This window comes from Pristiophorus japonicus, chromosome 15, assembly GCF_044704955.1.
Source record: "Pristiophorus japonicus isolate sPriJap1 chromosome 15, sPriJap1.hap1, whole genome shotgun sequence".
Lineage (NCBI taxonomy): Eukaryota > Metazoa > Chordata > Chondrichthyes > Pristiophoridae > Pristiophorus > Pristiophorus japonicus.
The window spans coordinates 142,022,409-142,049,261 of record NC_091991.1 but is presented as its reverse complement, the minus strand read 5'-3'; the positions used below and the strand labels follow the sequence as shown (position 1 = coordinate 142,049,261).

The following is a 26,853-nucleotide window of genomic DNA, read 5'->3' as shown; positions in this document are numbered from 1 at the left end:
CCTTGAGAGGATGGTGATGGGCCTTCTTGAACCGCTGTAAATCCTTGTGCTGATGGTGCTCCCACAATGCTGTTTGGTACAGAATACCAGGACTTTGACCCAGTGGCAATAAAGAGCTGGCATTCTATGCCCATTTATGCTATTCTTCAAAGCAGAAGGAAGGCGAATGAGTCACCTTGGACAGCTACTGTGTTGGTGCAAAAAGTTAGTTCAAGAATGGTGCTGGCACAAGCTTACAAATAGTGTGTCGGCACAGAGAGAGGGCAAAAACAAAAATGAGAGAAAATTAAGTTACATTGAAAAACAGGTGGGGCTGAGTCTTTACAAATAACAAATGCCTGACAAGGGGCATATTGAATAAAGTTCATGTAGTGAGGTGACAAGTCAGAAAAATGTCAAGTGTGCTCTCACAAATTTAGTAAACACACTGAATCAGAACATAAATGTTAAACCATCAATTTTCTTTATTTTATTTTGCCACAATAGTCAAGCCTTGTTTTCTGAAATAGACCAAAGCATGCACTTATCTGAAGCCTACGGGCTTCATTGTATTAATTCATTTATGTTACTTTCTTTTTATTTTTGCAGCCACAATTGCAAGGCGGCTTCTTTTCGGGGGGTGGGCGAGCACAATAATGGCCCGCATTCAGTTGAGTGCAACCAATTAAGCGTGGTGTGTTGGGAAGGGTTCTGCGCATCCCCATGGCTTTCTCCTGATCTATGAAGAGGGAGTTGGCCTTCACAGCGATGTCATACTCCAGGACAGACTTGGTTTGCACCAGCAGTTGCAGAGCATTTTGTGATTCTTGTAGACGTTGTTTCAATGTCTGTATGGTTGCATCAATGGTGTATACTTCACAGACCAACCTGCACAGAAACAAGAATAGCTTTTTAGACTGTGCACATACTGGACCATTTAAAGAATGAGTCTCACCATTTTGTTCGGGGAGGGGGGTGGGGTAGGAAATGACCTAGGTTTCATCTTAATTTGGAAGATACAAGGGTACATTCAGTGCTCATGTCCTCCCACAGGTGAACCATAAGAAAGAAAAAAGATTTGCATTTATATAGCGCCTTTCACAACCTCAGGACATCCCAAATGCTTCACAGCCAATGAAGTACTTTTGAAGTGTAGTCACTGTTATAATGTAGGAAACGCAGCAGCCAATTTGCACACAGCAAGGTCCCACAAACAACAATGTGATAATAACCAGACGATTTGTTTCAGTGATATTGGCCAGGACATCTGGAGAACTCTCCTTGCTCTTGTCCAAAATTGTTCTATGGGATCTTTTACATCCACCTGAGAGGGCAGGCAGGGCCTCAGTTCAACATCTCATCTGAAAGATGGCATCTCCAACAGCGCAGCACTCCCTCAGTACTGTCAGCCTAGATTTTTTGCTCAAGACTCTGGAACGAGGTTTGAACCCACAACCTTCTGACTCGGAGACGAGAGTTCTACCACTGCGTCATGCTCAAAAATCAGCGTCCGTGAGAGATAGGGCTACAACACTCTAACCTTGATTCTCCAAAACCATGATTGCAGCTCCCAACTGGCTGCACCGGAGCTGAATTTATCCTATAGGTTCCAATTTTCACTTCCATGTGCACAAATCCAGTTATATGTCAGTGTATATATTATATCTGTGTAAATGCACCATTCCTTTTTATGCATTAATGATTTGTTAAAGAGGCACTGTCACCAATGGCAAGTGTTTAGCATTGCTTTTCCATGTTAGTGTACACACAATATGAATAGTATACTTCTCAGGACAACAACATGAATAATGTGGATTACTGATTTTGCTTCTGTAAAAGAATAAATAGTTTTTAATAGACATATTAAAAAAACCTCAGCATATTGAAAAGCTTTTCATTGCATATCTCCTGCGGTGTGAACGTTTCCAGCAGTGGATAAAGTACTTCCAAAATGTAAATTTTACAGCAGCCTGTTCTCAGCTGTCCAAGACCTGAGTTTGTCTGAAATGTGAAAAGGTGGGTTCTGAATTTTGGACAGGGGGCTGTTACTTGCACTTGGGCTGTTTTGCTGCAGGGAACATAAGTAAATGGACTTCCCTCCAAGTAACTGTAAAGTTATGAAGCCTTTAATTTCTTTAAGAAAAGAAAACTTGCCCTTATGAGAACTGGAGGGCTTTTTTTGAGATTGTGGCCACAAATTTCAACATGCACGAATACGCACTGAAATTCCGCAGGGGTTCCCCATGTCAACTGCCGCAACTTCGGTGGGAAACTGATGGAACCCTGAGAGAAATGTCCGAAGTGAATGTTTTTAGTCATTTTCACTGTTTCTCAGCGATTTCTGTCAGTCTCCTGCTGGTGCAGATGATCTCAAGTGAGCCAAGATCATTAAAATCACTGCAGTTACTTCTGAATGGAAAATATTCAGTTGGGAATATTCATCCACGACAACCATTAGTGTCTTAGGGGTCAAGTTTCGGGCCGCGCCTAGAACGGCGCAGCCCCGCGAGCCACGCATGATTTCCGCACCGAAAACCTACCTCTGTATTCTCCACTCCCTCAGGTCGATCCAGGCCCTTGGTGCAGCGCAGCACAAGCTGTGGGGGGCGGAGCCAGGTCCCTGCGCTGAAAACAGTGCCAGGACCTCTGCACATGCACGCTACAGTGTGCACGCATGTGCAGTAGCTCCAGCCACCCAAGGCTGTGTGGGAGGGGCCCGAAGCACGCCGCCCCTAGCCCTGGCTGAATGGGCTCACGGGGGCGGCGAAGATCGGACTGCACCTCCCTCTTCCAGCTCCGGCTCTCCCCCCCCCCCCCCCGTTCAGCTCATGCATCCTCTGGCTCTCTCACCCAACCACCGCTCCGCTGCCAGCCGCTCCCCCCCCACCCCAGCTCCTGCTCTACTGCCTGCCACTCCCGCTCCCCTGCCACCTGCCCCTCCCCCGTTCTCGCTCCGCTCCAGCTCCCCCCACCCCTTCAGGTCCGGTCCACTCCCTCTTCCTTCGGTGGGGCCCGTTCGCCCGGCATCTTGCTGGGGGGCGGGCCCCGCCCAAAATCTTTGGCCCGGCCCGTTCAGCTTCTCCTTCCCCCTCTCCCCTCCCCTGGTTGATTTATTTATCATTTATTATTGATGATGGCTCTTTATTTGTAAAAGGGATGTGTTTCATGTTTGTAAACTTCGCCCCGCCTCCCCACCCCCTCATTTCCTATGCCTGATTTGTAACCTATGCCTGATTTTCTAAGTGTAGGCAAGGTTTTTCTGAGCATACAAAAATCTACACTTACTCCATTTTAAGTTAGTTTGGAGTAAGTTTTCGCTGCCTAAACTTTCAAAACAGGCGTAAGTAGCCGGACATGCCCCCTTTTGGAAAAAAAAAATCTGTTCCAAAATGAAACTGTTGTAACTGACTAGAACTGGAGCAAACTAAATGCCAAGAATTGCAATTTTTAAGATACTCCATTCTAAACCAATTGCTCCAAAAAAATAGGAGCAACTCAGGCTGAAACTTGACCCCCTGGGTGATATTGTTAGCATTTCCCAAGAAAATCCACTGTTGTTTCACTGAGCTTAGAGCTTATCTGTATCAGGTGGGACCGGAGCTTGAAGGAACTAATCAACCAGACATTCCTTTCTCCCCGTTGTTGGACACAAACTGAAGTTAAAAAACATTTTAAGGTGAACTGCTGATTAAAATAAATGGGTTAAAGCCTGCGTTAAAACAGTTGCCTTTAGACTAATGTATTGCGTGTTTGTTCACTATTATTGTCATTTCTAGGCACTAAAAACATTTTTTTTAAGTTTGAAATGCACAGCAGGTTGATCAGTATCTGAAAAAGGAAACGACAGGTTCCTGTTTGGCTGTTGCTATTCTGTCCTGAAGTTTCATTTAGATGATATGGACTTATTGTTATTCCTTCAGAAGCTACTTAGAAATAAACGGAGTTAATGATTAGATCAGTCATGATCTTATTGAATGGCAGAGCAGGCTCAAGGGGCCAAATTGCCTACTCCTGCTCCTAATTCTTATGTTCTATGTAAAAATTCTTGTTGCAAATAGTTGAATCCTGTTAATACCCTGTCTCTCATCTGAGCTGCTACATGGTCAAAGATAGGGACAGACATGATGGTGAGCCAATTTTATCTTGCAAATGTGGAATGCACCACCAGTTGGAATTACTGAAGCTACATAGAGGTTTCAGTCTACATCAATCCACATGATGCATTTCCAATGAAAGGAATTGGATCCTCTAGCATTTTACTGGTATCCCTATTACTACTTCTGCTCCGGATCATAGAATACAAGAGCAAGGAGGTTATGCTTAGATTGTATAATACTCTGGTTAGGCCACAGCTGGAATACTGCGTGCAGTTCTGGTCGCCATATTATAGGAAGGATGTGATTGCACTAGAGAGGGTGCAGAGATTAGAGTTACTAGGATGCTGCCTGGAATGGAGAATCTTAGCTATGAGGACAGATTGGATAGGCTGGGTTTTTTCTCATTGAAACAGAGGAGGTTGAGAGGAGACCTCATTGGGGTGTACAAAATTTTGAAGGGCCTGAATATAATGGATAGCAACTGTCTATTTCCATTGGTGGAGGGGTCAATTACGAGGGGGCATAGTTTTAAGGTGGTTGGTGGAAGGTTCAGAGGGGATTTGGGGCTGGGGGGTGGCTTCTTCACGCAGAGGGTTGTGGGGTCTGGAACACACTGCTTGGAAGGTGGTGGATGCAGAAACCCTCACCACATTTAAAAGGTGCTTGGATGGGCACTTAAAGTGCCGTAACCTGCAGGGTTATGGACCTAGAGCTGGTAATTGGGATTAGATTGGATAACCTCTTGTTGGCTGGCGCAGATATGATGGTAAGTACTGCAGGGAATCGAAAACAGCCAGGGTGATCTCCTGGACTAGTTTCGATCGCCTGGATGGGTCGGAGAGGAATTTTCCCAGATTTTTTTTCCCCAATTGACGTGGGTTTTTAATCTGGTTTTTGCCTCTCCCAGGAGATCACATGGCTCCGGTTGGGATGGAGTGTAGAATGTTTCAGTGTAAGGGGTGTCGCAGTTGTGTGGGGTGGACTGGGTGCTCTTTACCTTTCTGCCATTGTTCATAGTTTATATGTAACCTTCAGTGCTGTTGACCGAGGGCCGTGCAGTTCTTTGTTGGCCGGTGCGTACACGATGGACCGAAATGGCCTCCTTCTGCACTGTAAATGTCTGTTTCTATGTATGCGAAAGGAATATCTGTATCCCTCGAAGGATTCATTCTCTTTTGGCTTGAAAGGCAGAAGTACAGCAGGCTGCGGAATTCCGAAAATGCATTAAAGAACGTCCACAAAATTGCTGGCATGACCGTGAGGGGCGGGTCTGGGCCATGGCACAACTTCTGCCCACCTCTTGCCCATTACTCTGACCCCATCTGAAATCAGAGCTCGCGGGGTCCATTTAAATGGTTTAGGTGAGCGTTGACACCATCACTCATAACTGGAGTGCAGAACAAATTTTAATGTCCTGCATTAGTTTCTTCAGCTGTATTTATCAATCAACTAATTTCATAGCTGAAACTGACTGTTTTGAAATTTAAATTCTAGTCTCCCAGCCCACCCATAGACTAACAATGCTATACGTCAAAGACACACAAGTATCCCAACCACATCCCCTCCCCCTGGTCCCAGGAACCTTGGGGATTTGGGAGTGGCAGAATGTCCCTGGACTCTGCATTTCAATGACTACTAAATTCACTGGTGTTGCAAACGGTTCCATCGTGCACCTTAAGGTTTTTAATCCCCTGCAGTGAAAGGGATTGAATATTGGGTATACCTTAAGTTGTGACAAGTCTATGTTCTGATGAACTTTCAGTCTAGCTCCTTGTTTTTTTACAAGAGCTGCTTCTGCGCTTTCAGTTTTTTTTGAAGCTATTAATCAGTTTGTGAGAAACAACAGCTAGGTCACCCCATGGCTCTTCTTCGTTGGCTCTAAAAAGGAAGCACCTACCTCTTTGGAAATAGGGAAAGTTGCCAGCGATATTCTCAATCTACGACAGTTGGACACAAACTCGAAGGATCACTTTTGGTGGGCACTGCAGTGTTTGGACCTCTGCCAGAGTATTGTTAAGGAGAGAAACAGTGGGCAGCAACTATGAAAGATCACTCAATCCCAGAGGAATATTTATACTCAAAGGGTTACAGTGAATGCCACTTCTCTGAAATCAAAATAACTACATCTGAAGTGCCAGATTGCTTATCTACAAACCAACAATGTGGTGATTGATGCTTTCGATTCAGTGTATTTATGGTATAATTCCGCAACTCCCTCAATACTCCTCCTCTCTGGAGACATATTTCTGTGTATTTGTGACTCATCTGTTTCTCCTGTTGTAGCAATGCCAGCAGAGGAAGTATCCAATTTTGGGATTTTCAATTTGTGATGTGGGTAGGGCGGAGGGATCAGTATCACACATTGCTGCCCGAGCTTCAAAGCAAACACTCCCTTTCACCCATTTTGCTGCAAAGCTGAACGCCATCTGTTAATAGATTAGCAAGGATAAACATTGAGCTATTGAGCCCTAGCCAAAGCTACGATCCAGAATGCTGAAACATACAACATTCAAAGTTAATTGTCCATTGCAAACCCATCCCTATAATGTGTAATCCATGTGTCACAACCATTTCTATATTACCCTCCTCTATCATGGCCAATTTTAGTCAACCCCTTCTCTTCCAGACCCTCTGATATACAGCCAATTCCAGTCTAGCAATCCTGTATCATCGTTTAGTGCAGTTCAGGCCCCCATATCACAGCCAATTCTATCCAGCCTTCCAATAGTCAATTCTAGTTCAGCCCAATCATATCGCAAACGATTCTAGTCATACCCCACCTATCAAATCCACTGTCTAGTCCAGCCCTCATGTTTCACAGATAATTCCATTCTGTACTTATGGTGATTGGCTGCATTTTTGTCAAATTTTGAAATGATTCAATCTGGAGTCCAGCAAATGATGCTGTGATTGAGGCTTGAGACTAGCTATGCTGTGGTCCACAGAATGCACAACATCTCTGTTGCTTCTATATCTATATGCTGCTGATGGATTAAAACACTTGCCCAGAAGGTATTGCCAATAATCTCCATGCTTATTTGCTCCTCTTGTCCAATTAAAGGCTCCTGCAAGCCAAGGATTTCACAGTGTGACCTTATCCTGAAATGGAGCAGATGGCTATAAACAGCTTTCTAGGAAACAAGACTAATGCATCATTTAAGCCACCCTTTAGTTTCTAAGTTCATAGGTGGGATAGGCACCTGAGTTATGAGGAGAACATGGATAAGCTGTACTTTCTACCATTTTAGATAATAAATAATGAAGGATATTAAAAGTAGTAGAAGAGTTGTGGACTACAACATAAAAAGAACATAGACTGTTCCTATGTAATGCTGAAGTGAAGAAAATATTTACCTACACGATCATGTGTTCTGGCATGTTGTAGAAGGCAGGGCGAGTTTATGATGGTAGGTTATGCATCTTAGAATCATAGACATTTACAGCACAAAAGGAGACCATTCACCCATCATCTCTGTGCCGGCCGAAAAAAAAAGTTATCCAGCCTAATCCCACTTTCCAGCTCTTGATCTATATCTTTGCAGGTTACGGCACTGCAAGTGCACATACAAGTATTTTTAAATGTTTCTGCCTCTATCATGCTTTCAGGTGGTGAATTTCAGACCCCCACACCCTCCGAATGAAAAAGTTTTCTTCAACTCTCCTCTAATCCTTCTACCAATTACCTTAAATATTTGCCTCTTGATTATTGACCTCTCTGCTAAGGGAAATAGGTACACAACATAAGAAATAGAAACAGGAGTAGGCCATACAGCCCCTCGAGCCTGCTCTGCCATTCAATAAGATCATGGCTGATCTGATCATGGACTCAGCTCCACTTCCCTGCCCGCTCCCCATAACCCCTTATTCGTTTAAGAAACTGTCTATTTCTGTCTTAAATTTATTCAATGTCCCAGCTTCCACAGCTCTCTGAGGCAGCGAATTCCACAGATTTACAACCCTCAGAGAAGAAATTTCTCCTCATCTCTGTTTTAAATGGGCGGCTCCTTATTCGAAGATCATGCCCTCTAGTTCGAGACTCCCCCATCAGTGGAACATCCTCTCTGCATCACCTTGTCAAGCCCCTCAATCATATACCTTTCGATAAGATCACCTCTCATTCTTCTGAATTCCAATAAGTAGAGGCCCAACCTACTCAATCTTTCCTCATAAGTCAACCCCCTCATCCCCAGATTCAATCGAGTGAACCTTCTCTGAACTGCCTCCAAAGCAAGTATATCCTTTCGGAAATATGGAAACCAAAACTGCACACAGTATTCCAGGTGTGGCCTCACCAATACCTTATATAGCTGTAGCAAGACTTCCCTGCTTTTATACTCCCCTTTGTAATAAAGGCCAAGATACCATTGGCCTTCCTGATCACTTGCTGTACCTGCATACTATCCTTTTGCGTTTCATGCACAAGTACCTCCAGGTCCCGCCATACTACGGCACTTTGCAATCTTTCTCCATTTAAATAATAACTTGCTCTTTGATTTTTTTCTGCCAAAGTGCATGACCTCACACTTTCCAACATTATACTCCATCTGCCAAATTTTTGCCCACTCACTTAGCTTGTCTATGTCCTTTTGCAGATTTTCAGTGTCCTCACACATTGCTTCCTATCCAATCTATCTAGGCCCCTCAAAATTTTACACACTTGAATTTATTCTCCCCTCAGCCTCCTCTGATCCAAAGAAAACAACCCCAGCCAGCCCAATCTTTCCTCATAGCTAAAATTATCCATTCCTGGCAACATCCTCGTAAATTTCCTCGGTTCCCTCTTTAGTGCAATCACATCTTGCCTGTAATGTGATGACCAGAACTGTACGCAGTACTCTAAGCTGTGGCCTAACTAGTGTTTTATACAGTTAAAGCAAAACTTCCCCACTCTAATGTCCCAAACCTCGTCTAATAAAGGAAAGTATCGTGTATGCCTTATTAACCACCTTATCTACCTAGCCTGCTACCTTCAGGGATCTGTGGTCATACACTCCAAGGTCCTCTGTTCCTCTACACTTTTCTGTGTCCTAACATTTATTGCATATTCCCTTGCCTTGTTAGCCCTCCCCAAATGCATTACCTCATACTTCTCTGGATTGAATTCCATTTGCCACCTTTCTGCCCACCTGACCAGTCCATGGATATCTTCCTGCAATCTACAGCTTTCTTCCTCTCTTATCAACCACACGGCCAGTTTTTGTGCAATCTACAAACTTCTTAATCATGACCCGTACATTGAAGTCTAAATCATTGATATATACCACAAAAAGCAAAGGACCTAGTACTGAGCCCTGCAGAATTCCATTGAATACAGCCTTCCAGTCACAAAAACATGTGTCGACCATTACCCCTTGCTTCCTGCCTCTGAGCAAATTTTGAATTCAACTTGCCATTTTCCCTTGGATCCCATGAGCTTTGACTTTTCTGACCAGTCTACCATGTGGGGCCTTATCAAAAACCTTGCTAAATCCATGTAGATTACATCAAACGTGCTATCCTCACCAACCCTCCTTGTTACCGCATCAAAAAATTCAATGAAGTTAGTCAGACACTGTATGCCACTTGACACCCGCTCTAGATTTGGCAGTCCCACTCTTTTTCTTTGTCGGAATTGTCATGTATCGCACACGATCGTATATAACTGTATCTTACCATGCTATACATGACTGTAACTAGATATGACCTGTAACCACAAGCATACTTTACCACCAGGGGTGCACTTGCAGGAGACACTGCATATCTGTTCCACACAGGTATATAAAGGCAGGTTTGGCACTCGAGAGCTGTGAAATAAAAGGTGCAGGTCCAGAGTGACCTTGACTTCAGCATGTGCTTCGTGCAAGTCTGTACTGCAGGGTCAAGACTTTACAGTGGCGACGAGTTACGGGATCACAGAATCCACAGAATGGCTACCAACGGCTCAGATGAGAAATACAATGCTGGAGACAATTAGGAGGACTTTATAGAAAGGCTCCAGCAAAGCTTTGTAACCAAAGACTAGTTGGGCGACGATAAGGCAGACAAGAGAAGAGCCCATCTCTTGACCAGCTGTGGCTCGAAAACATACGCCTTAATGAAGGACCTGCTGACACCCGAGAAACCAGCAAGCAAGTCGTTTGAGGAGTTGAGCACACTGGTGAGAGACCACCTGAAGCCAGCGAGCAGCCTACACATGGCCAAACACAGGTTCTACAACTACAGATGCTGTGTGGGCCAGAGCATACCCGACTTTGTGGCGGAACTTCGGAGGCTGGCTAGTTTATGTGAGTTCTCCGATGAACTAAGGAGAGAAGTACTGAGAGACTTTTTTATTGAAGGAATAGGCCACGCAGGCATATTCCAAAAGCTTATAGAGACCAAGAACTTGACCCTAGAGGCAGCAGCACTGGTCACACAGACATTCTTGGCAGGAGAAGAAACAAGGTTGATCTATACTGCGGGTACGACAACTGACGAAACATAGCAACAAGGGGTTCACAGCGTGAAACAAGCCACTACCCCCACACACAGACAAAGGCAGGAGAGCAGGCCTTCAATGGCCAGCAGTGGCACCAGAAGCCATCAAGGGCCACATGAATGACTGTTCACACCTCATCAACCCACAATGCGAGCAATCAACTACAGACTGAGAGAAGCTCAAGAGAGATCAGCCAGACGCAGCTCATCCTTCGGAAACAATGGAAGCGGGCTGTGCTGGAGATGTGGGGGAAGGCACTCAACAAGGGGGTGTCGATTTCAGCATGCTGTTTGCAGAAACTGCAACTATACAGGGCATCTGGCTCGCATGTGCAGAAAAATAGCAGCTCGGCTGGTATACGAATCGGAAGGGTTGGAACTCAAGGCCATCCCGGGGACGGTTGTGTTTCAAGATGACATACTCATCACGGGCAGGGACACCGACTCCCAACTCCGCAATTTGTTGGAAGTACGAAGTCGATTGGATCGGGTAGGCCCAAGAGTTAAGAAATCCAAGTGTCTGTTTCTCGTGCCAGAGGTTGAATTTTTGGGCAGAAGGATTGCCGCTGATGGAATCCGCCCAACAGAATCAAAAACCGAAGCAATTCGTCTGGCACCCAGGCCTCGGAATGTCTCGGAACTGCACGCATTTCTCAGGCTACTCAATTACTTAGGGAACTTTATGCAGAACTTGAGCACACTGCTGGAGCCTCTCCACATGCTACTCAGAAAAGGGGTGAGATTGGATTTGGGGGGATGCCCAAGAACGCGCCTTCAATAAGGCACGCAACCTTCTATGTTCCAACAGTGTTTTAGTCTTTTTTGACCCAGGTAAAAAACTAGTTCTTACATGTGATGCGTCAGCGTACGGGGTCGGGTGCGTTTTACAGCATGTCAATGATGCGGGTAAATTACAACCCATTGCTTATGCCTCCAGGTCACTTTCGCGGGCGGAACGCGGGTACGGTATAGTTGAGAAGGAGGCGCTTGCATGCGTGTATGGTGTCAAAAAGATGCACCAATACCTTTTCGAGGCCAAGTTCGCATTAGAAACTGACCACAAACCCCTCACGTCCCTGCTATCCGAGTGCAAGGCAATAAACGCCAATGCCTCGGCGCGCATTCAGCAGTGGGCACTCATGCTGGCATCTTACGACTACATAATAAGGCACAGACAACGGTGCCGACGCGCTTAGCAGGCTACCCCTGGCGACCACGGAAGGGTCCGACGAATAGGACTGTAAGATGGTCATGGCAATCAATGCCTTTGAATCTACAGGTTCGCCCATGACGGCTCGCCAAATCAGAGCCTGGACGACCAGCGACCCCCAAGTTATCCTTAGTCAAAAAATGTGTTCTAACTGGTGACTGGGCAGAGGCTCGTGATGCCTGCCCCGAGGAGATCAAACCTTTCCATAGGCGCATGCATGAACTATCACTACAGGCAGACTGCCTGATGTGGGGCAGCCGAGTAGTTATGCCCTTGCGAGGCAGAGAGGCGTTTGTCCGGGAGCTCCACCGCGAGCACCCGGGGATCGTCCTTATGAAGGCCATAGCCAGATCCCACGTCTGGTGGCCTGGCATTGATGCGGACTTAGAGCTCTGTGTCCGTCGGTGCACCATTTGTGCCCAACTCAGTAATGCCCCCAGGGAGGACCCCCCCAAGACCCTGGCCCTGGCCCACCAAACCGTGGTCGCGGGTGCATGTAGACTATGCGGGCTCATTCATGGGAAAAATGTTCCTCGTAGTCGTCGATGCATATTCAAAGTGGATCGAGTGCACGATTTTAAACTCGAGCACCACCTCCACTTCTGTGGAGAGCCTTAGAACCATGTTTGCAATGCACGGAAATCCTGACATACTGGTCAGTGATAATGGTCCGTGCTTCACCAGCGCAGAATTTCAAGAAGTTATAGTTGACCATGGCATAAATCACGTTAAAACGGCACCGTTCAAACCGGCCTCCAATGGCCAGGCCTAGCGAGCAGTGCAAATCGTTAAACAAGGCATGCTAAAAAATCAAAGGTCCCACGCTGCAGAGCCGCCTGTCGAGACTGCTGCTGGCATACAGATCTCATCCGCATTCGTTGACTGGGGTTCCCCCCGCGCAACTATTGATGAAACGGACCTTAAAGACTAGGCTCTCGTTAATCCTCCCAGACATGCATGAAATTGTTGAGGCAAAGCGCTGGAAGCTAACTGAGTACCATGACCGAAATTTGAGGGGGAGGTGGAATGAGATAGGGGACAAAGTGTTTGTGCTAAACTATGGCAGGGGTCCCAAATGGCTTGCAGGGACAGTAACATGCAAGGAAGGAAACAGGCTACTGATTGTACAAATGGACAATGGCCAAACCTGCCAGAGGCATGTAGACCAAGTAAAAAGTAGATTCACCAACAGCACTGCAGAACCAGAGGCAGACTATAATGTGGAACTCACACCACATCTGGTGGACAGACAGAGGGAACAACCTGAGAAAGGGCAGTCTCAATAGACGGCCCAGGCGAGATACCAGCAATCATACTGAATGAAACAGACAGCCCAGGCGAGATATCAGCAATCACACCGAAAGAAAAACAGGCACCAAGGCAAACAAGTGAACCACAACTAAGACGCTCCACGCGAGAGCATAGACCACCTGAGAGACTGAATCTATAAAGACAATAAGACCTTGGGGGAAGGTGATGTCATGCATCTCACATTACTGTATCTTACCATGCTATACATGACTGTAACTAGATATGACCTGTAACTACAAGCATACTTTATCACCAGGGGACTGCATACCTGTTCCACACAGGTATATAAAGGCAGGTCTCAGGCAAGTGTGGCACTCGAGAGCTGTGAAATAAAGGTGCAGGTCCAGAGTGACCTTGATTTCAGCATGTGCCTCTTGTAAGTCTGTACTGCAGGGTCAGGACTTTACAGGAATATATTTGCTCTGAACCCTCACTATCTTCTCCTTGAATGTCTCCCACTGCTATGACACTGATTTTCCTTCAAGAACCTGTTTCCGAAATGTGGGTACGATTCTTAATGAATACTTTGCGTCTATCTTCACAAAAGAGAGGAGCGAAGCAGATATTGCTAAATCATATCTCAGCTTAGCAAAATTGTCCTTTCCCTAATTGAGAACTTTTACTCCTAATATATTTTATGTCCTTTTCCATAACACTAAATCTAACTGAATTATGATCATTACCACTAAAATGCTCTCCCACTGATACCCCCTTCCACCTGCCCAGCTTTATTCCCAAAAATGGAGTCCAAAGCCGCCCCCTTTCTTGTTGGACTTGCTACGTACTGGCTAAAAAAGTTCTCCTGAATGCATTTTTAAAATTCTGTGCCCTCCATACATTTTACACCGATTCTGTCCCAGTTAATATTAAAGTAGTTGAAATCCCCTACTAATACTGTCCTATTGTTTTTGCATTTCTCAGAATTTTTCTATATATTTGCTCTTCCATCTCCCCAACTATTTGGGGCATCATAGTACACTCCCAGCAGCGTGACTGTCACTTTTTTGTTCTTCAGTTCAAGCCATATGGCCTTATTTGATGATCAACATATTATCCTTCCTCACAGCTGTACTTGTTTCTTTAACCAAAATTGTGAACCCCCTCCTTTTTTATCCACCTCTCTAATCTCGTCTGAAAATCCTGTAACCAGGAATGTTGAGCTGCCATTCCTGCCCTTCTTTCAGCTATGTGTCAGTAATGGCTATATCATCATACTCCCACGTGTCTATCTGTGCCCTAGGCTCATCAGCCTTATTTACCAGACTCCTTGCATTGAAGTATATATCATTAAGCATTGCCAAATCTCTGTCGTCTATTTTCTAGCCTTTGTTTCCTCTGCCTTCTAAACTCACATTAATTTACCAGCTTCCTTACCCTCCATTCTGTATCTATGCTCAGGGTCCCAAACCTCTGCCAAGCTAGTTTAAATCCTCCCCAACAGCACTTGCAAATCTCCCCGCAAGGATATTGGTCCCAACTCTATTTGAGGTGCAATCCGCTCAGCTTGTACAGGTCCCACCTCCCCCAGAACCAGTCCTAATGTCTCAGGAGTCTAAAGCCCTCCCTCCTGCATCATCTCCAGCCACGCACTCATCTGCACTGACCTCCTATGTTTATACTCACAAGCTCATGGCACCGGGGGCAATCCAGAGATTACTATCTTTGCTTACTAATCTCTCACAATTTCCTGAAATATGCCTGCAGGACCTTGTCCCTCTTTCTACCCATGTCATTAGACTGATATGGACCATGACCAATGGCTGTTCACCCCTCCCTCCTTCCTCAGAATGTCCTGTAGCTCAGTGACATCCTTGACTCTGGCACCAGGAAGGCACCATACCTGGAGTTACAGTTTGTTCTGCATTTCTCTGTGCTTCCATAGCAGTTAATTAGATAGCAGTGTTATGGCTCGATCATAACATTTAAAAAAGGAGGCAGACAAAAAGTAGGAAACGATAGACCAGTTAGCCTAACATCTGTGGTTGGGAAAATGTTGGAGTCCATTGTTAAAGAAGCAGTAACAGGACATTTGGAAAAGCAAAATTCGATCAGGCAGAGTCAGTATGAATTTATGAAGGAGAAGTCATGTTTGACAAATTTGCTGAAGTTCTTCGAGGATGTAACGAACAGGGTGGATAAAGGGGAACCAGTGGATGTGGTGTATTTGGACTTCCAGAAGGCATTTGACAAGGTGCCACCTAAAAGGTTACTGCACAAGATAAAAGTTCACGGGATTGCGGGTAATATATTAGCATGGATAGAGGACTGGCTAACTAACAGAAAACAGAGAGTTTGGATAAATGGGTCATTCTCTGGTTGCCGCAGGGATCAGTGCTGGGACCCCAACTATTTACAATCTATATTAACGACTTGGAAGAAGAGACTGAGTATAACGTAGCCAAGTTTGCTGATGATACAAAGATGGGAGGAAAAGCAATGTGTGAGGACACAAAAAATCTGCAAAAGGACAGACAGGCTAAGTGAGTGTGGGCAAAAATTTGGCAGATGGAGTATAATGTTGGAAAGTGTGAGGTCATGCACTTTGGCAGAAAAAAAATCAAAGAGCAAGTTATTATTTAAATGGAGAAAGATTTCAAAGTGCCACAGTACAGCAGGACCTGGGGGTACTTGTGCATGAAACACAAAAGGATAGTATGCAGGTACAGCATGTGATCAGGAAGGCCAATGGAATCTTGGCCTTTATTGCAAAGGGGATGGAGTACAAAAGTAGGGAAGTCTTACTACAGCTATATAAGGTATTGGTGAGGCCACACCTGGAATACTGCTTACAGTTTTGGTTTCCATATTTACGAAAGCATATACTTGCTATGGAGGCAGTTCAGAGAAGGTTCACTAAGTTGATTCCGGGGATGAGGGGGTTGACTTATGAGGAAAGGTTAAGTGGGTTGGGCCTCTACTCATTGGAATTCAGAAGAATGAGAGGTGATCTTATCGAAACGTATAAGATTATGAGGGGCTTGACAAGGTGGATGCAGAGAGGATGTTCCACTGATGGGGGAGTCTAGAACTAGAGGGCATGATCTTCGAATAAGGAGCCGCCCATTTAAAACAGAGATGAGGAGAAATTTCTTCTCAGAGGGTTGTAAATCTGCGGAATTCACTGTGGAAGCTGGGACATTGAATAAATTTGACAGAAATAGACAGTTTCTTAAACGATAAGGGGATAAGGGGTTATGGGGAGCGGGCGGGGAAGTGGAGCTGTGTCCATGATCAAATCAGCCATGATCTTATTGAATAGCGGAGCAGGCTCGAGGGGCCGTATGGCCTACTCCTGCTTCTATTTCTTATGTTCTTATATTCTTAAGTTGTAGCAGGTAGAAAGTCACTGGAAGATATTGACTGGCCTTCTGCAGTTGAATTTCTTATTTAGACCTCCCAACTCATTCCATTGCCACTGATGCTGCAACACAAACTTCCTGCTCTTTCTCTGCAGTTATCTGCAAGTAAATATATGGTTCCCAACTAGTTCTAGCGAATGTTCTCCTTGGGTGAGCCAACCCATCCTTTTCTTTCTACCTCAGGCCATTCCAAACCTAGCCCCAGCACGTCGCAGTATGAAATAACATCAGCAATGCCACATTAAATTCCATGATGCATTCAATTTTGTTCATCTACAATTTTGTTAAATAATTTTGTGTCTTTTTGAAGAACTTCGATTTCAATAAAAGCTACAATCAAGAGTCATTAAAGTAGCTCCGCCAATGGCTCAGTTGGTAGGTGTGGAGCTGAGTCATATAGAGCAACAAAGTCCCAGCTTTGATTCCTGGCCTGTGCTGAGTTAGCTGTAGAGAGCACTAAAATCGCTTTTAGTGCCTCCTTGGCTAGGGAGGAAAAAAAAAACTCAGCCTGGGCCCTTGCTCTTATTCACTATTCTGAGCTGGAAAATGCATGGGTCAGGTGAGGACAGGATTGAGCATTGCTATGACAGCCAGTTAGGTGTCCCCCATCATGGAGTGACTTCCTGACACTAGGCTCGCACTTCCCATGGAAACTTAGGAGTTTCAGCACAAGGGGAGGCAATTAGAGGAGGAAAAAAATATAAAACATTTTGAAAAGCAATTACTTGAACATTGCATCTTTGTCCTCTCACTAGCATTTCCACTATTGACATTTTGATTCTGTGCCAAGGACTGAACAATGTTTGGCCTGATTATGCTCTGTCAAATTGGTTGAAAGGCTCTTCTTTATCTAAATCTATCGTGATATATTTACTGGCACAAATTTGAAAGAGTATAATTTTATCTAATAAGCTTTAATTTCACAAGATAGCCAGCATCACATGTATGACATTTTCATTTTCCACACTAGCTCACCTTCTGTCCCGACACTGCCAATTTAGTTTAATTCCGGAAAGCTTTACACTTCGCCCCAAGGGCTGGATTGAAAGACAGGCCAATATTCAAGACTTTTTATAAAATATTTGACTTTCTCCTCCTTTTTCCCCAGACCTTGTTTCATCCTCAGACAAGAAGGAGACCACCTGTCTTCACCAGTGCTATTCTGTAGTTGGCCAATAGGAAATGCTTGAACAATTTTTGGGGTAAACAGTCTTTCTATCAAGGATATGTTATCAATCCTGCAGTGGTGGTACCATCAGTGGGATTTAGGGATGCTGGGACTGCAGAGAGTGAGTGATTACCCCCGCCCAGGTTCCTTTTATATTTAATACCGTTAATATGTCATTTTGGTTGTATGCCTATTATTTACTTCTATAATAAGCCTAATTTCACATGCACACTAATGAGGCCCTCCAAAACTCCTGATATTTGGGTGGAAGTACTGGCTGGCATTAGTTCCGCCAACTGAGACCAATGTAAGAAATTGTGAATTGGAAGAAATAGCTCGAGACCAAAAAGTCTCTTCAAACTGGTGTTAGAATTGAAGGGTTCATTCCACGTTACAATAGCTAAAGCGACTTGAACAGCGTGAACATACCTAACTGATAACAGGCAGCTCCTAACATCCGAAGGCCAAGAATACCATGTCTGACTCCAGCCTTGGGAGGATGCATTTTCAGAAAGTATAAACAGGAAAAACATGTGAAGGGGAGGGTTTCACCTCAGAGTGGAGATAAAGAACTCGAAAGGCCATTGGGTACCCCAGTTTGGCAAGAGCCCTTATAGATTAAATGGTCTTGTCCATCACGTGCCCCCAAGCCCACCCCTAAAAAGACAACAACAGTGCTTTTCAGTGCAGACGGTGAAGATAAGAACTGTTTGTGCCACCAACCATCTGTCCAATCGGAACTAATAACAGCTACTTGTCACAGCCGTATGTCTACTGTGTCTACCATGATTATGTGTTGTGTTTGACTATGTTTGAACTATCGCTCCCTTAATAAAATGCCTTATAACGCCCAAGACCCTTTGGATATCTGTGTGTGACCTGTGATCTTAATCTTACAACAGGCGTAAAAAGCATGGGTATTTTGGAATCATTTTTCCTATGATTCTTGAGGTCATTTTTTTTTTAAATCAAACCATGGAAGAATTGTTTCTGTTAGCAGACAAACAGCCCAATCACTAAAACAGAAACCAACCATGACAAAACTCTTCCTAAGAGTTGAGTAGAGCAGGATGATTCTTCACGAGGAGATGTATAAAGTAATATACAAACCTCTTTCCACCTCAAGGTCTACTGACACAGCTAAACCAAACAGTCCAGTGCCCTGTCTGGAACATAAAAGCATCACTGTATTTCATGCTTTAAATGATACATGATAAAAGACGCCATTTACTGGCACCTTAATCTTCAGCAGCAGAAAGAAAATCTCTGGACAAATTGGTTACAAATTAAATTTCACTGATTTCAAGGGGGAATGAAAATTGGACGAGTCTTATAATGGGTGGGTGATTGCACTCCGCTAGATTACAACCTATGCTGTGAAGGACATTCTTGCTATTGAGGGAGTGCAGTGAAGGTTCACCAGACTGATTCCCGGGATGGCGGGACTGACCTATCAAGAAAGACTGGATCCAACTGGGCTTGTATTCACTGGAGTTCAGAAGAATGAGAGGGGACCTCATAGAAACGTTTAAAATTCTGATGGGTTTAGACAGGTTAGATGCACGAAGAATGTTCCCAATGTTGGGGAAGTCCAGAGCCAGGGGTCACAGTCTAAGGATAAGGGGTAAGCCATTTAGGACCGAGATGAGGAGAAACTTCTTCACCCAGAGAGTGGTGAAACTGTGGAATTCTCTACCACAGAAAGTTGTTGAGGCCAATTCACTAAATATATTCAAAAAGGAGTTAGATGAAGTCCTTACTACTAGGGGGATCAAGGGGTATGGCGAGAAAGCAGGAATGGAGTACTGAAGTTGCATGTTCAGCCATGAACTCATTGAATGGCGGTGCAGGCTAGAAGGGCCGAATGGCCTACTCCTGCACCTATTTTCTATGTTTCTATGTTTCTATGAAGATGAAAATCTACCACCATAAGTGGGGCAAGGACATCTGGGCAAGCCATCTTGCAATGTGACTGAATAGTAAAGCACTCACTGTTTTTGCGTCAGTCCAGGGTACGACTATAATGTAAATATTCTTGATGCGTCGGATTAACATCTGAAGTTTACGGGAAAGTTTAAGAAATTAAGGCAAAATCTGCTTATTACATACAGAGAATTGGTTATTGAACTAGAAGATATTTGGAAAGTTTGATTATAGTCAATTGCATTTTTGCTCTGTAAAGATCTTTGTCAATGTTAAGAGCCACACTTTCAAAAATAGTTCCAGACACTTTTAAGAATTGAGTGATCAGGAATGTAAAACACCCAAGCAAATATGCCAGTTGTTTGTATGGCGTGACAAGTACCAATGACCCATAAACCATGAAGAAGAAGAAAAACAAGAACAAGCAGCATTTATATAGTGCCTTTAACATGACAAAATGTCCCAAAGTCAAGTCAAATAAGTAAATATGAAGAGAGGAGGTTACTGTTAAGGAAAGAAAGATCCAAAAGGTTGCGGGGGGTGGAGAGGTGTGGATAGGTGGCAATCCATAGCATGAGACCTAGGCAGCTGAAGGCACAGCCACCAATGGTAGAGTAAAGGGATGGGAGATGCACAAGAGGGCCAGATAAGAGAAAGAGAGAGCTTGGCGGCGGGGGGGAGGGGGGGGGTGGAAGGGGCATTGTAAGGCTGCGGGAGGTTACAGAGAAAGGGAGGGGTGAGACAATGAAGGAATTTAAACAATGGGAATTTTAAATTTGAAGTATTGGAAGCCAATGTAGATCAGAATGGGACTTGCTGCGGGTTAGGTTACAGACAGCGGAGTTTTGGATGAGCTGAAGTTAATGGAGGGTGAATCTCAAATTCACAATGCATCTTGGATACAGAACAACGTAAAGTACCCAGCATCGAATGAAACTGTGCGTGTATCTGGGTTTTTACAAGAGTTCTTAGTCAATCAGAACTCTTGCTGATCTTCATCAATATCAATCTGAAGAATATCTAAAGTCAGTACCAGCCAATCCATGTACATTTAGGGTTGTCTATGTTCCCATTAATGTAGGGTCAATTTTATAATTGCACCCTCTCATTAGGAGCAAAGGTTATGGGGAGCACACCTGTTGGGCAAGGCTTTTGGATCGTAAAGAGCACATTCGTAATATTAACTCACAGATTACTGGTCGGGAATCAAAATGCACTGCATACAACCAGCTGGTATAATGCAAACAAGTGTCCATATCTGCAGCAGAAAATCTTTATAGAGAGAAACAGAAGCTAGTGGCATACTGGGATTAATTAGAAGAGAGTAAATGGAAACGTGCAGAAATTACTACAAAGTAGATATAAAAAGCAAACAAAGCTGCCTGACAAGTGTAGAGTCCATTATCAGAGCCACAGCTAGGAGAGGGTTGTCAATTGAGCAGAAGTAGATTTCTGATTTGCAATGTCTGTGCAGGTTAATTGGAAGCCAACATTAAAAGACGTAGGAATCGAACTATAGGCCAGGGCTGTGCAACGTTCAGTAAATAGCATTTGGTTTCTAGAAGTTATGTTAACAGCAAACAGAAGCTAATATTGGATCTGTAGTAATGAGTTAAAAGTAAGTAAGGCTGGGAAGACTGAATTTTGCAAACTTTCACTGGAATCTAAAGGGAATGGAGGATTAAGTGCTATAATTGTAGCTGAGGTGATTTCCAATAGACTTCCTCTGTCCGGCTCAACAGCAGGTTACTCTACTTTACAACAGTGACTACACTTCAAAAGTAATTCTGACGAAAAGGTCTGACCTGAAAACGTCAACTCAGTTTCTCTCCACAGATGCTGCCTAACCTGCTGAGTATTTCCAGCATTTTCTGTTTTTATTTCAGATCTCCAACATCCACAGTATTTTGTTTTTGTTCAAAAGTACTTCATTGGTTGAAAAGTGCTTTGGGACTTCCTGAGGTGATGAGGGCCACAATAGAAATGCAAATCTTCTGTCTACTTTCCTACCCAGCCACATGCCTTGCGTGTTCCAAACCCCAACACCCAAAACTCCTCTTGCATTGTAAACGATTAACTTGCTGCCCCAGTTCACTTGTCCTGTTTTAAATGCATAATGCTAGTTCCCTAAGGAAACTGTGAGCTGAGAGACAGACCAATAGTTGTCCGCCTACTCCCCAGACCAACACCTATCGGCCTACTCGTCAGACAACTTGTGACAACTAAATGGGAGTGGAAATCTTTTGATTGACACCATGGTTGACCAAGCAAAAAGCCATTTAGACTATGTCCATGTCATCACTGAGCCCCATCTTGTAGCTGAAAATATTGTTAATGAATTATGGAAACCACTGTGGAGGAGAAAAAATGGTATAGATGGGAAAGGGAGTGTATCCAGTCAACGCCTCTGTATGATACTAACAAAGGAACTATGACAAATGTACAGAATCAGAGGTTGGATGCTTTTGAAACACGATGATAGAAGGATATTGATTGCTATCTGGAAAGACAGAGTGGCCACAATGTGGTAATAAGGAGTGTCTAAATGCAGTAACAGACCAAGCGAAGGTGAGAACAACATATTGGCCTGAATTCGCAGCCCCTACAGGCACGTACGAAGTGCACAGCGCCAGTAGGGGCCACCTAAACCCGCATCTGGAAGTAAAGGGCCTCCGCGGGCGGAGAGTTGGGCTATTTGCGAATATCCTTGAAATTCTTACGACTGACAACATTTTTAAAGGGCAGAAAAATAATTCTTTCAATAATTTAAACATTTTAAATCCTGTTAAATAAGGGAAGTTTATTTTTAGATCTGTTAAAATGTAAATTTTTCAAAAAATTAATTTTTGATGTAAATAATTAATTCAATTCCACTTTGATTCATTTTAAATATGCAATGTTTTAAAAAAATATATATTTTAAGTGTTTGTGTGTTTTGGGGATATTCCCATTCATACTTATGGTGATTCCATATATACGGAATTCACTGCAAGTATGGATGAGAATACCCCTGGCTGGCCCGTGTGATCCCAGGGATGCTCGCGAAGCGGCCAAGTCCCTGGGATAAGACCCTAAGCAGGCTTTCGCATAGAGGCCCAGGAGCGCAAGTCTCCGAACCTCCCAGACCACCAGGTAGATTCGTAGAAATGTTTCAGGTCAGAGGCATCCGCCCACGGGAAGCCTCCAACCACAATTTCTGGGCCAATATGTATGTCGATCCTGCTGAAAATTGCTGCCTTTCGAAGATGATAAAATGCATTCTAGCTGGGAAAAAAAACGATTGTGAGACTCGGAAGACCTGAAGAACATAAGAACATAAGAAATAGGAACAGGAGAAGGCCATACGGCCCCTCGAGCCTGCTCCATCCATTTAATACGATCATGGCTGATCTGATCATGGACTCAGCTCCACTTCCCCGCCCGCTCCCCATATCCCTTTATCGTTTAAGAAACTGCCTATTTCTGTCTTAAATTTATTCAATATCCCAGCTTCCACAGCTCTCAGGCAGCGAATTCCACAGATTTACAACCCTCAGAAGAAATTTCTCCTCATCTCTGTTTTAAATGGGCGGCCCCTTATTCTAAGATCGTGCCCTCGAGTTCTAGTCTTCCCCATCAATGGAAACATCCTCTCTGCATCCACCTTGTCAAGCCCCTTCGTAATCTTATACGTTTCGATAAGATCACCTCTCATTCTTCTGAATTCCAATGAGTAGAGGCCCAACCTGCTCAACCTTTCCTCATAAGTCAACCCCCTCATCCCTGGAATCAACCGTGTGAACCTTCCTAGTGAATGGAAGAGAGCAATGGGCAGATAATTACAGGAGCTGAAAGGGAGGCCACACAGTAGCAATCTTGTGGGCATACGGTCAGCTTGCTCATGATTACTAATTGTATTCATCTTTGGTTGGCTAATGACAGTTATGGGTAGTCATGAATTAAACAATAAGTGCAGCAAAATATAACAGTCAGCATACACACTGCTGCACAGAAGCGAGTCAGAGTCCACGTATCACTCACCTGTGCTGAGGTTGATCACAACTTAGCTCCATATGGGGCCTCTTGAGTCTCTCCTCCAGACGGGTTTGTGCAACCTTCATGGGAGCTTCCTTTTGCCTAATGGCCATCTTCAGCTCCTCAATGGTGCACTCCGTTTGGAATATTTCTTGCAGAACCTGCAAAAAAAAAAGATATGTACAATACTATCAAGCTTCTCACTAAAGCACCTCATTCAAGAACAAATTATTAGCATATCCATGGTCGCAGATGAATCATTGAGCAGAATTAGTGAAGCAGCCTCTGACCGATTTCAACATTGGTTTTCTTTATTTCTAAATACTAGCAGATTTTAAAGTGTTAGCCGTGGCTCAGTTGGTAGCACTCTTGCCCCCGAGTCAGAAGGCCATGGGTTCAAGTTCCACTGCAATGACTTGAGCACAAGATCTAGGCTGACACTCCAGTGCAATACTGAGGGAGTGCTGCACTGTCGGAGGTGCTAGAGGGCAGACAGGGCCACAGTTTAAGTTGAACATAAAGGGCTGGAATTTTGGCGACGTTGCGACCGGGTTTTTGCCGCGCTTTGACCCTCCGCGGCGAAAACCCGGTCGGCCGGATCCTCGGTGACCTCTTTGCGGCGGAGCTGCCACGTTCCGCCGGGGAGAGTGGTGCCGGCGTGCAACGACGCAGATTGCGTTGCACTTCCGGCTCTCTCCGGACCTGTACGCCACACCCAGAATACCGACAGGATCAAAACTGCCAGCAGCCGTAAGCATGAAGACATGCAGAAAGGTAAGTTAAAGTTTTTATTTTTTAATTATTGCTCAGCGATTTAGTAGGTAAATGGTTGTTGAATGTTTTGTGAATATTTTGGGGGATTTTGTTTTGTTTCTCCCCCACTCCCAAGGCCTCTCTCGAAGCGCTACCGGCCCCGGACTAAAGTTGCCGAAATTCGTGGTTTGTGCTGCTGTAAAGGCCGAAAGTTAGGCCTAAAAACAGTAGCGCAGCAAAAACTACCGTTGCTGAAAACCGAAAATCTAGCTCAAAAGATCCCATGGCACTATTTCAGGGGATTTCTTCCTGGCCAATATTTATCCCTGACCCAGTATGACTAACAAACAGATGATCTGGCTGCTGCATTTCATGCATGACAACACTTCAAAAGTACTTAATTGGCTCTAAAGCCTTTGGAACGCCCTGAGGTTGTGAAAGGTGCTTTCAAAATGCCACTTTTCTGTTTTTTTAATTTTCTACTCACAAAAAGTCAGAGGTTACAGTGTGCACAATAAATATATTGCCAGCGTTTTCGAACGAGCATAAAGAGGCCACCTTCAGGAAAGTTGTCTGTTAAGTTGCAGCTGGATGAGTGCAAAAATCTGATTTTCCTCCATGTTTTCCCCCCAGGTACACCTATTTGTGGGGCGCAGCACAGATGAGAAAGGGATGAAGACCGGTCAGGTGGACTCTCGGCACCATTTGCATTTCATGCACATTTACAGTCACACATCCGGTAATGGCCATGCCATTGCGCTTGCAGCAGGTGATCCATTTAATTTGATTCAAGGTAGCTCAATTGACATAAATATGGACTACAATTAGGTTGGTTCAACGACTACTGGCTGTTGGCCAGGTACAGGCTGTTCCTCGATTTATAAACAACATGTTAATTTGAAATGCTGCCAAGTTTAGAGAGACAAGCAACAACTTGAGAAATAAATGTATGGACTTTAATGGCTGCTGATAATTTTCAACTTCGTTACGCGGGTGGTAGTAGGCTGGCAGAGCTGAATGCCTGCCCACTGCAGAATCCGCCATACCTTTACCCCATTGTTCCTCCAAGTTGTCCCTCCTCTCTATGGGTAACGGCCATGCTACTGCTTAGTATCTGCCCAAAACAACACAGCTAAAGCTGGGGACTCAAGGGGCCCAAGTTTCCACAAGAAAAAAAACGGGCACCCCTCCGAGCTGGGCACCCGTTTTTCGCGCCTAAAAAGGCGCCTAAAAAAATCCTCGGTATTCTCCACCTACTTACAGGTCCTCTGGCCCTCAGCGCAGCCAGCACGAGCTGTGGGGGGGGCGGAGCCAGGTCCCTGCGCTGAAAACAGTGCCGGGACCTCTGCACATTCGCGCTACAGTTGGCACGCAAGTGCAGTAGCTCCAGGCGCCGAACTGTGTGGGAGGGGCCCGAAGCACGCAGCCCCTAGCCCTGGCTGAATGGCCTCACTGGGGCTGCGTGAATAAGGCTCCTCCCACGGCCAGCTCCTGCTCACCCCCTGCCTCCGGACCAGACCCGACACCCGCTCCCCCATCTCTCTCTCTCTCTCCCTCTCTCTCTCTCCCTCTCCCGCTCAGCGGCACGAACGGCTGCAGAATTCTCCCTGGCTGAAGCACTTTCACACAGGTAGGAAGATGGTTTATTTAATCTTTTATTGGCTTATAAATGTTTATTCAGGTTGGATTTATTTGTATAATATTTGTAGAAGTATAAATAAGGATTTATTGTCGAATTTAATTAGTTCCCTTCCCCCCACCTCGTTCTGGACGCCTAATTTGTAACCTGCACCTGATTTTTTAATGTGTAGAACAGGTTTTTTCAGTTCTACAAAAATCTTCACTGGCTCCATTCTACTTTAGTTTGGAGTACGTTTTCACTGTGGAAACTTTCAAATCAGGCGTCAGTGGCCAGACACGCCCCCTTTTGAAGAAAAAATTCTGTTCTAAACTAGAACTGTTCTACCTGACTAGAACTGCAGAAAAAAAAATGTGGAGAATTGCAATTTCTAAAATAGTCCGTTCTCCACCAGTTGCTCCTAAAAATCAGGCGCAAATCATGTGGAAACTTGGGCCCAAGATGTGGCAAATCCTGGGTGTGAAGAGCTATACTAGCATCCTATGGAATTCTGCATTGGGGCCCCAACCTACAAGCCCATGTTTACTTCCTACTGCCCATCAATCTTCCTGGCATTTCAGCAATAGGAATCAGTTCATGACTTCAATTAATCCTTGTGTTTTTGTAGTTAGATTATATTAGCAGCAGCTCTGAGGCAGTGTACGAAAAATTTTATTTCTTTGCATTTGTGAAAGAGCAAAGAGCCTAACACAAAGGCAACAGAGTTTCTCCCCAGTGTCTCATCCCTCTGCCATTGTAAAAGTTTGGTCACTGGCACAATGAGAAAACTGCAATGCTACCCGTGCTGAAGCAAACCTTCCGTTGAGTACATCCCCAGGCCTGTAAACATAGTATGGCCTAAATTCAACATTGTTGGTCCTGCTTTACTGCCGTAAAAATGGCGCAAGATAGACAAATATAACGATGGAAAGGCAATTGCTCGATTTGGGTGTGTGCCCAGGACA

General features: G+C 44.5%; 1 protein-coding gene across 7 annotated transcripts in view; it reads right to left on the bottom strand.

The window, feature by feature from the left end:
* Positions 1-462: 462 nt before the first annotated feature.
* LOC139281095 (tektin-3-like) overlaps positions 463-26,853 on the bottom strand; it is a 153,166-nt gene continuing 126,775 nt past the window's right edge. For all 7 annotated transcript variants that reach the window (XM_070901032.1, XM_070901035.1, XM_070901030.1 and 4 more), the window contains exons 7-8: positions 23,524-23,678; positions 463-867 (exon numbers count right to left, since the gene is read on the bottom strand). In XM_070901032.1, coding sequence (XP_070757133.1) covers positions 561-867; positions 23,524-23,678 — 462 coding nt within the window. In that variant the 3' untranslated portion in view covers positions 463-560. The remainder of the gene's footprint in view (positions 868-23,523; positions 23,679-26,853) is intronic.